Source organism: Crotalus tigris, unplaced genomic scaffold, assembly GCF_016545835.1.
Source record: "Crotalus tigris isolate CLP2741 ecotype Arizona unplaced genomic scaffold, ASM1654583v1 scf7180000018068.1947079, whole genome shotgun sequence".
Taxonomy (NCBI): domain Eukaryota; kingdom Metazoa; phylum Chordata; class Lepidosauria; order Squamata; family Viperidae; genus Crotalus; species Crotalus tigris.
In genome coordinates, this window is record NW_024096805.1 from 1,207,143 (window position 1) to 1,220,334 (window position 13,192).

At 42.3% G+C, this 13,192-nt stretch overlaps 1 protein-coding gene across 1 annotated transcript in view; it reads left to right on the plus strand.

Annotated features, from left to right (window-relative positions):
- Positions 1-13,192, plus strand: part of LOC120309787 (inositol 1,4,5-triphosphate receptor associated 2-like) — a 63,205-nt gene that overhangs the window by 49,436 nt on the left and 577 nt on the right. The window contains exons 29-37 of the mRNA XM_039347343.1: positions 719-859; positions 2,657-2,788; positions 4,499-4,646; positions 7,093-7,130; positions 9,440-9,517; positions 9,609-9,670; positions 9,990-10,091; positions 11,559-11,660; positions 12,855-13,142. Coding sequence (XP_039203277.1) covers positions 719-859; positions 2,657-2,788; positions 4,499-4,646; positions 7,093-7,130; positions 9,440-9,517; positions 9,609-9,670; positions 9,990-10,091; positions 11,559-11,660; positions 12,855-13,098 — 1,047 coding nt within the window. The 3' untranslated portion in view covers positions 13,099-13,142. The remainder of the gene's footprint in view (positions 1-718; positions 860-2,656; positions 2,789-4,498; positions 4,647-7,092; positions 7,131-9,439; positions 9,518-9,608; positions 9,671-9,989; positions 10,092-11,558; positions 11,661-12,854; positions 13,143-13,192) is intronic.

A 13,192-nucleotide genomic window follows, 5' to 3' on the forward strand; every position in this document is an offset into this window, starting at 1 on the left:
GGTGAGTAGCCCTGCGGGCAGGCAGAGGATGAGGGGGGCACAGCGGGGGCAGGGCAGGGGGTGGAACAGGGCCAGGGCCAGTTTTTGGGCACTCGGTCTCTAAACGGTTTGCCATCACTGCCTTATACCATTTCAGACAAATGGTTGTCCAGTCTCTTTTTGAAAGTCTCCAGTGATGGAGCACCCAGAACTTCTGAAGGCAACTTCTGTTCCATTGGTTGATTGTTCTCACTGTCAGAAAGTTTTTCCTTATTTCTAGGCCCAGGATCATCCAGAATTCAACTTGAGATTCTTTCCTGCTGGAAGCAATAACAGATTTTTATTTTATTTTACTTTACTTTTACTTTTACTTTACTTTACTTTTACTTTACTTTACTTTACTTTACTTTACTTTACTTTTACTTTACTTTTACTTTTATACTTTACTTTACTTTACTTTACTTTACTTTACTTTACTTTACTTTACTTTACTTTACTTTACTTTACTTTACTTTAACTTTTTTTACTTTTACTTTTTTACTTTTACTTTACTTTACTTTACTATACTTTACTTTACTTTACTTTACTTTACTTTAACTTTAACTTTAACTTTACTTTACTTTACTATACTTTACTTTACTTTACTTTAACTTTAACTTTAACTTTAACTTGCACAGAGAGAGATGAATCAACTGGTAATCTGCCTAGTAAGGATGTCTGCTCCTCTTCTGTTTTCCAGGCAGAATTCCTACGACTGTCTCTGGGATTCAAATGTGATCTCTTTACTTTAGAGAAGAGAGTCAGGCTTGAAGAACGATCTCGGGATCTTGCGGAAGGGAGCCTGAGGAAAGAAATTGCCGGTGCTTTGAAACTACTTGACGTAAGAAGGAGGAAGATGGGTTCTGTCCTAGACATCTATTGCTTCAGAGGGTGAAGGCAGACTTAACCTCTAGATCAGTTTTTTTCTCAGCTTTGGCCATTCTGGGAGAGTAAAGGATAGCAGCAAATGTCCTGTATCTAAGCCTGAAGCAGAGGGACCCAAAGCAGTGGTTCTCAACTTTTTTAATGCCGCGACCCCCAACTGGTCGTAAGTCGAGGACTACTCAACCGGTCGTAAGTCGAGGACTACTCAACTGGTGCAGCACCGTTTGCAGAATGGGATTTTGGCGGGCTCAGCAGGGCAGAGACAGTCTGGACAATTCCTATTGGCTTTTGAAAGCCAATAGAATTAGACTCTATTCAAGAGAGTCTATTCTATTGGCTTTCAAAAGCCAATAGAATAAAAGGGAGTAGCCCAGCTAAGGAAAAGGAGGAAAAAATGGCGGACTGCGTTGTTTGGCAACCCCCGTGAAATGGTCGTTCGATCCCAAATGGGGTCCTGACCCACAGGTGGAGAAGCACTGACCCAAAGGAAGCTGATTCTCCCAAGGATAGTAAGAGCTAGTGTGGGATATGTCTGTGAAGATTCTCAATCATCCAGGTAATAGTTATCCCAAAGATGCTTTTTCATGAGGCAACTGGACTCTCTTGTTTTTCTTTGAAGACGTTTTGCTTCTCATCCAAGAAGCTTCTTCAGCTCTGACTGGATGGTGGGGAATGGAAGGATTTATATTCCTTGCAGACAGCTGATCATATACATTCTTTTAGCGAGTTGATGATGCTACCTGGAGGCTTATCTGTGTCTTCAGGGTCACCTGAGTGGTGCAAATGGTTGTGTGAAGCCTTCTTGGAACTGTTGAAAGGACTGTGTTGTGGATTGGAGATTAGTGTAGGACAGGGGTCTTCAAACCTGGCCCTTTTATGACTTGTGGACTTCAACTCCCAGAATTCCTCAGCCAAGCACGCTGGCTGAGGAATTCTGGGAGTTGAAGTCCACAAGTCATAAAAGGGCCAAGTTTGAAGACCTCTGGTGTAGGATAACGGTGAAGGTCTTGGACTAACAAAAGGAAAACTTGGCCTCTAATGTCTAGAACAGGGGTAGGCCACCTTGGCTCTTTTATGACTCGTGGACTTCAACTCCCAGAATTCCTGAGCCAGCCATGCTGAGGGGAAAAGGGGAGGTTTCCATGCTTAGCCATGCTGGCTCAGGAATTCTGAGAGTTGAAGTCCACGAGTCATAAAAGAGCCAAGGTTGCCTACCCCTGGTCTAGAAAGTCCCTTGAGGCATTGGGCTAATCCTTGTCTCTCAGCCCAAGAACCACTGTGGTGTAATAGTGTTGGACTAGCACAGGGGTAGGCAACCTTGGCTCTTTTATGACTCGTGGACTTCAACTCCCAGAATTCCTGAGCCAGGCTTCAGCCCCATAAGCTCTGGGCCAGTCGTGCTCTCTGAGCCCAACCTGACTTAGAGAATGGTGATAAAACAAAAGAGATCTCTACAATACATTCTGTTCTGAAAAGAACAGAACGCCTATTAATCTATATTGCTTTGCAGACATGGTTATGCAAATCTCTAGCCACAGACAAAGAGATTTCTCTGTGCCGTATGTGGGCGGGCTTATTGATACGAACGGCAATTATACTCCTATTGAAAACAAAAGTTTCAAAAATCATTTGTAGGGCTAAAAACCTAAAAGAGAGAGCTGGCCAGAGGTTGTCCCATTCATTATTTTCATTTGTATAAACCACAATGCTTGTCTTGTTTTTTGCATGCACATACTGGCTGTTTCTTCTTCAGTCTTTAGCCTCTCTGAGTGAAGATAATCAGGTGCTGGAGATAGTTACTAAGCTGCAGAAGAGTTTGGACCTGCTGGATCAGCATGCCACCAGAATTGCTAGCAAAGCAGAAATGTTGGGAGCTGTTCATCAGGTAGGTGGACTGATCCAAAATTGTGAAGAATGAAAAAGGTCTTAATAACAACAACAACAACAACAACAATAATAATAATAATAATAATAATAATAAAGTTGGAAGGGATCTTGGAGGTCATCTAGTCCAACCCCCTGCTCAGGCAGGAAGCCCTATAACATTTCGGACAAATGGCTGTCCAGTCTCTTCTTAAAAACTTCCAGTGTTGGAGCATCTACTGCTTCTGGAGGCAGGTTGTTCCACTGGTTAATTGTTCTAACTGTCAGGAAGTTTCTCCTTAGTTCTAGGTTGCTTCTCTCCTTGATTAGTTTCCCTCCGTTGCTTCTTGTCCTGCCTTCAAGCGCCTTGGAGAATAGCTTGACTGCCTCTTCTTTGTGGCAGCCCCTGAGACATTGGAACACTGCTATCATGTCACCCCTCGTCCTTCTCTTCATTAGACTAGACATACCCAATTCCAGCAACCGTTCCTTATACGTCACACAATCTATAAAGGCATGTATTCCTCTGAGTGTCCTCTGTATTATGTTGATGATAGTTTTAATCCTGATCTACTAGGAAAGTCCAAGCATTATTGTGAGACGTTACAGAAGTATAGTAAAGCTATTGTTCAAGAATTTTAAATACTAGACTTGGTCTAATGTAATTGGGAAGTTCTGGAGATGAATAGAAGCACCATGTCTTACAATATTTTAGTTGATCTTTTACGCTGTGAGGCTTTTCATCTTACCCAAAACGCCCTGCAACTTAAAATGTTCTATAGAACATTTAGCCTGAAGAATCCTTTTGGCATCTCAAAACCTTATTTTTCTGAAGTTTGAAAAGGATGAGCTGCTTATTGTAATACCTGTTCCTCCAAGACAATATTCAAATCATGTGTTCCGAGCTTTTAGAGAATCGCTTTTAGCATTACTGATCCAGCAGTAATTCTTGATTTGTAGAAAAGATGGTACATACAATGTGGAATTTGCCAGTCTTTCACTGAGTTACACACTCTGTTCTTTGAGCAAAATAGGAAGTGCTTCCTTCTTATTCATGCATGATAAGGAGAGGAACAGGAACTGTTTAGTACAGGGGTCTTCAAACTTGGCCCTTTTATGACTTGTGGACTTCAACTCCCAGAATTCCTCAGCCCATGTGCCTGGCTGAGGAATTCTGGGAGTTGGTCCACAAGTCATAAAAGGGCCAAGTTGGAAGACCCCTTGTTCTAGTAAGTGACTGGCACAAAACTCCTGCTTCTACATACCTTACCACCATACTCTTTTCCTTGAAAATTACATGGCAATCAGCCCAACCATTGGCCCACCATCCCCGCCATCAAAGGCATCTGTGGCTAGAGAATCCAGTAGACCATCATAAATCACCACTAGCGTCACGGTAGAGTCCAATACTTGTTGAGTTTATTTCAACTCTTAGATACTTGAATTTTATTCTTTCCTGTCCTCTTAAGGTCATCCTTAAGTCTCCACAATTTAGCCAATTTGACTTTTACATCTTCTCGACCTTCTCTAGAATCCCAGGCTTTGCAGAATTTGAAAAATAACAGAGCACGTGGGATGGCTTTGGTACCAAGCCTTTGAATTCTTTCACCGAAAATAAGATGGGCCACTTGATGTAGGATCATGCTTATGCCCACTTTTTTCCCCACCCCCAACAAAACAATCGGTGGAGTCTCCAGTTGGCTTCTGTCCTTCCCTACCTTTTCTTCCTTAGGAAAGCCGGGTCAGTAAGGCAGTAGAAGTGATGATTCAGCACGTGGAAAACTTAAAGCGTACATACGCAAGAGAGCACGCAGAACTGGAAGAGCTGAAGGAGCTATTACTCCAGAATGAGAAGTCTTTCAGCTCTCCGGGGGACCGAGGTAACAGCCAAGTTTGACGTTGACTGAAATGATGGCTACATCATCTTTCCCGCCTTTTCTCTCCAGTGCAAGATTGGTGGCTAGGGACTTCTGGGAGTGGAAGTCCTCAAGTCTTAAAGTTGGCAAGTTTGGAGACTCTCGGTCTAAACGATCAGACACTGAGTAGGATGACTACATGTGAAAGTGCACTTGTACAAGGGGTTGTGCATGGCCTAGGCTCAAATCAGACAGTGGTGGTTCTCAACCTTTTTAATGCCACGACCCCCAACCGGTCGAGGACTACTCAACCGGTCGTAAGTCGAGGACTACTCAACTGGTGCAGCACCGTTTGCAGAATGGGACTTTTGGCGGGCTCAGCAGGGCAGAGACAGCCTGGACAATTCCTATTGGCTTTTGAAAGCCAATAGAATTAGACTCTATTCAAGAGAGTCTATTCTATTGGCTTTCAAAAGCCAATAGAATAAAAGGGAGTAGCCCAGCTAAGGAAAGGGGGAAAAAAATATGGCGGACTGCGTTGTTTGGCGACCCCCGTGAAATGGTCGTTCGACCCCAAATGGGGTCCCGACTCACAGGTTGAGGACCACTGAGCTAGTCCCTTTATTACGTGATCATGCTGGGCCTTTTCTATGAAACACAGCCCCATCCATCAACCCAACTTAGTTCATTTCGACTGGGGCTAAGGGAAAGGGGTCTTTGTGCTTCCTAATACGGGTTTTATTTTTCTGATTTGTAACTCCAGACCCGCCTGCAGGGTAGGGTCAAAACAGCCACAAGCATGCAATCAAAACCCCACCTCTTTTAATGCATCTTGTCCATAAAAAGGGGTGAGGTTTCAGTCACAGTTTGTAGCCATCCTCTTGACCTTCCCTTTGCCAAGCCTCTTGGACCTACATCTTCCTTACCTGGCGGGTTCCTCTGTTCATGGGGAGCTTCTTGATAGACCTGGTGTTGGATGTCTATGGAGAGTCTCAATCATCCAGATCAGGGTTGTCCCAAAGGTGCTTTTTTTTCAAAAGGCAACAGGACTTTGTTTTTCCTTGAAGACATGTCACTTCCCATGTGGGAAGCTAGTAATAGTAGTAAAGTTGGAAGGGACCTTGGAGGTCATCTAGTCCAACCCCCTGCTCAGGCAGGAAACCCTACACCATTTCGGACAAATGGCTGTCCAGTCTCTTCTTAAAAACTTCCAGTGTTGGAGCATTTACTGCTTCTGGAGGCAAGCTGTTCCACTGATTAATTGTTCTCACTGTCAGGAAGTTTCTCCTTAGTTCTAGGTTGCTTCTCTCCTTGATTAGTTTCCACCCGTTGCTTCTTGTCCTGCCTTCAGGTGCTTTGGAAAATAGCTTAATTCTCTCTTCTTTATGGCACCCCTGAGATATTGGAATACTGCTATCATGTCCCCTCTTGTCCTTCTCTTCGTTAAACTAGACATACCCAATTCTAGCAACCGTTCCTTATATGTTTTAGCCTCCAGTCCCCTAATCATCTTTGTTGCTCTTCTCTGTACTCTTTCTAGAGTCTCAACATCTTTTTTACATCGTGGTGACCAAAACTGGATGCAGCATTCCAAGTGTGGCCTTACCAAGGCATTGTAAAGTGGTATTAACATTTCACGTGATCTTGATTCTATCCCTCTGTTAATGCAGCCTAGCACTGTGTTGGCCTTTTTGGCAGCTGCAGCACACTGCTGGCTCATATTTAGGTGATTGTCTACTAGGACTCCGAGGTCCCTCTCACAGTTACTACTATTGAGCATGGTGCCACCTATGCTGTACTTGTGCATTTGGTTTTTCTTGCCTAAATGTAGAACCTTGCTTTTTTCACCATTGAATTTCATTTTGTTAGTTAGTGCCCAGTGTTCAGGTCTGTCCAGATCCTTCTGAACTGAAGCTTCTTCATTTCTGACTGAACGGTGGAGGATAGGAGGATTTATATTCCTGGCAGTCCTCTGGTCGTTAGTACTCTCTCTGAGGATCATTGAAGCCACTTGGAGAGTTCTCTGTGCTGACGACCAGATGAACTGCCAGGAATATAAATCCTCCTGTCCTCCACCGTTCAGTCAGAACTGAAGAAGCTTCCCGGATGGGAAGTGACATGTCTTAAGGGAAAAACAATGTCCAGTTGCCTTTTGAAAAAGCACCTCTGGGACAACTGGTGTTGGAGGATGCTGCCTTGAGGCAGGTGTCATGGTTTGTGGCTGATCTTCAAATCTATTGCTCTTCACTCGCCATGCCAGAAAGAGGCATCCAAGGAAAGGCAAACAAATGAACATGAGCTCAGCCATAAAGAGGTGAGCCCACTCTGGTTATCTTCTCCAAACCAATTCAACCCCCTAAATCCAGACTAAGCTACAGAGATCACTGTCCTACCAATCCCTCTTCTAGTTTTATTGAAGCCATTGCTTCCTTGATTAATGCACCTTCTTCCATTTCTCTTGCACTTCCAGACGACTCTTCAATTAGAAAACTCTCTGGTTCTCTCAAGGTACCCTTGTTACAAGCGTCTTGCTTTCTGCACACTCTTCTGTGTTGCGCCCTGCCTTCCGATTGCGATGCTTTTGAGCAATTCTTGCAGTTTCTTTTTCTCCCCCCCCCTTTTTGCAGCCTCGCAACATGCATAAACCGACTCCTGAAATTTCCAATTACATCCCTGAAAATCGGCACCATTTTCTTGCGTAATGCCTTGAACTTGTACTGTTTTGTAGCCAGGTCTTTTCAATTCCAGTCTCTTTGGTTTTTGTTTTTAGTTTTGTTTTGTTTTTCCAAATTGCTCCTCTTAGTGTTGAACAGAATTCTGTAATGGTGGTCTTTCTAGAGCAGGGGTAGGCAACCTTGGCTCTTTTATGACTCGTGGACCAACTCCCAGAATTCCAGAACCAGCATGAGGGAACTACGGCCCCCTCATGACTCGTAGACTTCAACTCCTAGAATTCCTGAGCCAGCATGGCTCAGCTTGGAAACTCCATTTCTCTCAGCATGGCTGGCTCAGGAATTCTGGGAGTTGAAGTCCACGAGTCGTAAAAGAGCCAAGGTTGCCTACCCCTGTTCTAGAGTGTTGATTATGAGTTGGACGATAGAAGTATTGTAACTGCAATTAATGTGTGGTCAAAACCCAAGAACAGTGACCACGGTTTTCAAGGAATCACAAAACCAAATTCCTAGCTGGGAACTTGGTATTTTTTTTACCTTGTTTTCTGCATAGCACATTGAGGTAAATTGACAAATATAAAATGGTACACAAACAGTCTGTGCAGATTGGACAGCAACACCCCAATCAAAAGCCCCCAAAGCCACACACAACCAGGCACCATGTGAATACCACACACAGAATAGCCCAAAGCATACACCCTGCTAGAGAGAAATTCCCTGAGGATGGGCTCCCGCACGAGTTGGAAAGCTTGGAAGACCAACTCAGATTGGATCTTGCAATTGAGAAACATCCCCTTTAACTGACTTCACTAAGATCAGAACTAAATTGGTGTTTTGGGGAAAGAAAGGAAGATGTGCTAAATAATTTGACCTGTAGGATTTTGAAAAAACTATATATTTGTTAACCAGGAAATTCAAGTTAGTTCGTAAGTATTTTTTTAAAAAAATCAAGGAAAGTGTCTGTGCATTGCTTTAGCCTTTTATCTGTGCTATTTGTTCATTTGCCAACCAGTTCCTAGCCTAAAATCTCTCTCCAAAATCAATCTTAAGCATGAACAAAATTACAGCTTGAATTACAAATATTGACTCTGTGAGTCAAATTACAAATATCCCTAATAACTGAGTTTCTGCAGCAGTTAGGATAATCTCATGTGTAATACATATGTATGAACCAGTGGAGTTTCTTAACAAAATTGAAATAATGAATATATGGTAGTCTGAACCATATATTTCTTTGGAAATTGTTAAATATTTGTAACATTTTATCTGCATTTGATCATTAGTTGCTTCTGGTACGTTTGTTGATGGAAAAATGCAGATCACATTTCATTAAATAGCTGCTGAGGAACTGGATGGACAATGTAATCCTTTACTTAGCTAAAATCTGTGGATCTTCTTCTCTTTTGATGCTCCCACTAACTAGTGTGGTATGTTGCTTCAATTGTTTGCTTAGATGCCATTCTTTACAACAGGGGGTCCCCAACCCCTGGGCTGTGGACCAGTACCAATCCTTAGCCTGTTAGGATCTGGGTTGCACAAACAAGTGAATTTTATCTGTGCACGCGTGGAATCTAGGTAGCACAAAAAGCCACAATCACTGCTTTATATGGTCCAGATACGTGGATCGCTGCTTTATATGACCCAGATGAGTGAAGTTCCTATGCACGAAAGACCCCCCTATGTGTTCTTCTATCTCTTTTTATTTGTACTATTGATAATAATAAGAGAGGCTGGAAATGGAAAGTGGAGCTGGGCCCAGGATTTGAGCTTTTGTGGTATTTCCTGTTCAGTGATGAGTACCCGTTTGTGAGATCAGCGATGAATTCCATGCTGACTTCTTAAATCAGCGATGAATTCCATGCTGACTTCTTAAATCTGTTTAGAACACTTTTTCAACCTTGTCCATTGTGGGCTGGGTGGACTGCAACTGCCAGAATTAAGCCCCCAGCCAGCACCACCGGTCCTTGGTGCCCACCATTCTGGTAGTTGAAGCCCACCCCTCTTAAAGATGCCAGGGTTGACAAACATCGGTTTAGAAGTTCTGCTTTGTTCATGCAAGTCCCACCTTTTGCACAGCAGACCCGCAGGACTCCGCCAGGATATGCAATACCTAACTGATCAAATAGTATTTCTTGTTTTATGTAGCCTTCATCACTACGCAGAGTTAGCACTGCACCCTTGCCTAGGAACAGTAATGGAAATGCAATCACTTTTTTGCAACTGGTATGTAGGTGTTTTTCCAGAATTGACTGTTCCTTACTTTAAAAGTATTGGCTGCATGTAAATAATGACCTCTCCCCATTCCTTTACAAAGGCTCAGATGAATGAAACGGACGGAAACAACCGGAATGAAAAATTCAACAGGCGCTTGAGTTGGTACGTATGACACTGTGTATTTGTATATGTGTGCACCCATAAGCGCACACATTCCATCTCCAAAATCTTACTGTTTATTGAATACACTGCGTGGTAATGTCGAAGCAAAACTAACTCTGAGGTTCCAACATCAATTTGTAGACTTAAACAATAATTTTCCCAGCCAAACGCCCAACGTCTTACATAGTCCATTTGAACAATGAACTGTTATAAGTCGAGGACTACCTGTATTTGGGGGGGGGGGTGGAGGAATATTTAATTTTAAAAAGCAATCAAGATTTCTTTTTAAAGAAGGCCCATTTGGTTCCCCTGCCTTTAGGAGTCTAAAAGGAACCAAACCAAGAGAAAAACGGCCATCGCTGCAACGATTCATTAGCTCAACTTCCTGGACAGAATCGGAGGAAGAACAGCCTGAATTAGAGTGAGTCTCATTTTTCCTCCTGGTGCCCCAAAGAAGGAAGCTTTTCCCTAGAAGCCACTAATTTCTCTAAGCATAGAAGGAAGCAGGACGAGAAGCAACGGATGGAAACTAGTCAAGGAGAGAAGCAACGTAGAACTAAGGAGAAACTTCCTGACAGTTAGAACAATTAACCAGTGGAACAGCCTGCCTCCAGAAGCAGTGAATGCTCCAACATTGGAAGTTTTTAAGAAGAGACTGGACAGCCATTTGTCTGAAATGGTATAGATATACCTGAGAAAGGAGTTGGACTAGAAGACCTCCAAGGTCCCATTCTATTCTATTCTATTCTATTCTATTCTATTCTATTCTATTCTATTCTATTCTTAAATTCCATATTCTATTCTTAAATTCCATATTCTATTCTATTTTCTATTATTAAATTTCATATTTATATTCTATTCTATTCTTAAATTCCATATTCTATTCTATTTTCTATTATTAAATTTCATATTTATATTCTATTCTATTCCATTCCATTCCATTCCATTCCATTCCATTCCTTACCATACCATATTTTCTATTCTATTCTATTCTGTTGTATTCTATTCTATTCTATTCTTAAATTCCATATTCTATTCTTAAATTCCATATTCTATTCTATTTTCTATTATTAAATTTCATATTTATATTCTATTCTATTCCATTCCATTCTATTCCATTCCATTCCATTCCTTACCATACCATATTTTCTATTCTATTCTATTCTGTTGTATTCTATTCTATTCTATTCTTAAATTCCATATTCTATTCTTAAATTCCATATTCTATTCTATTTTCTATTATTAAATTTCATATTTATATTCTATTCTTAAATTCCATATTCTATTCTATTCTATTCTTAAATTCCATATTCTATTCTTAAATTCCATATTCTATTCTATTTTCTATTATTAAATTTCATATTTATATTCTATTCTATTCTTAAATTCCATATTCTATTCTATTTTCTATTATTAAATTTCATATTTATATTCTATTCTATTCTTAAATTCCATATTCTATTCTATTCTTTGTTCTATGTGGTTAAAGAATAAGGCAGGTGAATGTTGACTCTGGTATCAGTCAAGAACAGGGGTCTTCAAACATGGCCCTTTTATGACTTGTGGACTCCAACTCCCAGAATCCCTGAGCCAGCATGCCTGGCTCAGGAATTCTGGGAGTTGAAGTCCACAAGTCATAAAAGGGCCACGTTTGAAGATCCCTGTTCTAGGCAATGGGTGGGGAACCTTGGCCCTTTTATGACTTGTGGACTTCAACTCCCAGAATTCCTCAGCCAGGCATGCTGGCTCAGGAATTCTGGGAGTTAAAATCCATACTTCTTAAAGCATGCCAGACTAGGGAATTCTGGGAGTTGGTGTCCCTTGATGTCAAAAAGCATTCTGGAGGAGCAGGGGCTTTTTAAAACATCCTCTAAATCACCCCTTACAGGGCTGCTCTTCAGGAATCGGCAGCTCCAGAGATCCAGGGAAGCAAAGCACGAAAGCTGAGCGAAAAGGAAAGCAACACAACTAAAGGGGGGCTACGCTCGCTGTAAGTATAGCAAGAAAGCAAACAAGACAAAAATGCTTTGTGGGGAATGTGGGAAAGACATTGGGAAATTATAATTTGTTGAATTTGATGCAGTAGCAGTGATTTAGCGGCATGCCTTTGGTGCTGGAGTGCTGGAAAGCTGACTGGGAGCATCCATGCATAGGACTTCAAAAAAAATGTTCCCAGAAGTTCTGTTAGCATTTTTTTTTTTTTTGTGAAGCCGAAAGATTATAAATGAAGAATCAGAATAGAGCTGAAAGGGACCTTGGAGGTCTTCTAGTCCAGCCCTCTCCTCCAGCAGGAGACACTATACCAGGGGTCTTCAAACTTGGCCCTTTTATGACTTGCGGACTTCAACTCCCAGAATTCCTCAGCCAGCCTCCATTTTGTTTGTTAGATTTAAGACAGAGGTCTTCAAACTTGGCCCTTTTAGGACTTGCGGACTTCAACTCCCAGAATTCCTCAGCCAGCCTCCATTTTGTTTGTTAGATTTAAGACAGGGGTCTTCAAACTTGGCCCTTTTAGGACTTGCGGACTTCAACTCCCAGAATTCCTCAGCCAGCCTCCATTTTGTTTGTTAGATTTAAGACAGGGGTCTTCAAACTTGGCCCTTTTAGGACTTGCGGACTTCAACTCCCAGAATTCCTCAGCCAGGCACGTCATAAAAGGACCAAGTTTGAAGACCCTTGCTCTAGAGGCTCTTGACTGATGGGTATAAAGACAGCTGTGGAAGAGTTTGGGATGAAGTCAGCTAGTTCAGGATGGCAGGAGTTTTGTGCCAGCCACTTACTAGAACAGGGGTCTTCAAACTTGGCCCTTTTGTGACTTGTGGACCAACTCCCAGAATTCCTCAGCCAGGCATGCTGGCTGAGGAATTCTGGGAGTTGAAGTCCACAAGTCACAAAAGGGCCAAGTTTGAAGACCCCTGGCCTATACCATTTCAGGCCGTCCAATCTCTTCTTAAAACCTCCAGTGATGGAGCACCCACAACTTCTGAAGGCAAGCCGTTCCACAGATTAATTGTCCTCGCTGTTAGCACCCTCCAGTGTTTCCTCTTACCTGTTTATTTTTCCCTGAAGAAATTCAGATTTTTGTAGCGCGTGTCCATGTATTGGAGTGTGTGAATTGCCACTGAAGGTAGACCTTGGATGAAAGACCCCATGTCTACTTTTCCATGTCTTTTTTCTTCTGCAGATGTACGAGAGTATTTTCGTGGGCCTCTTCTCTTAGGACTTCCTTCTCCGGGATTAGCAGAGCCCTCTATGTCTCTCTCGTTGCAGTTGTGTTCTTTGCCATCCTGGTGACTTTTTTCATGGGGTTCTCCTTCCATCAATCTGTGGAAGCCGCTCCTGATGGCACCGGGACCGCTTGGACCTCAGTACAGAAATTCTTGTGGCCATACACACGTCTTCTCCACCATGGACCACCGCCTGTATAGTTCAGCAGTATTCAGAATGGATTTTTCTAATGCAGGTTTTCTCAGTCTTTAACAACTCTAAGGTGGGTGGACTTCAACTCCCAGAATTCCCCAG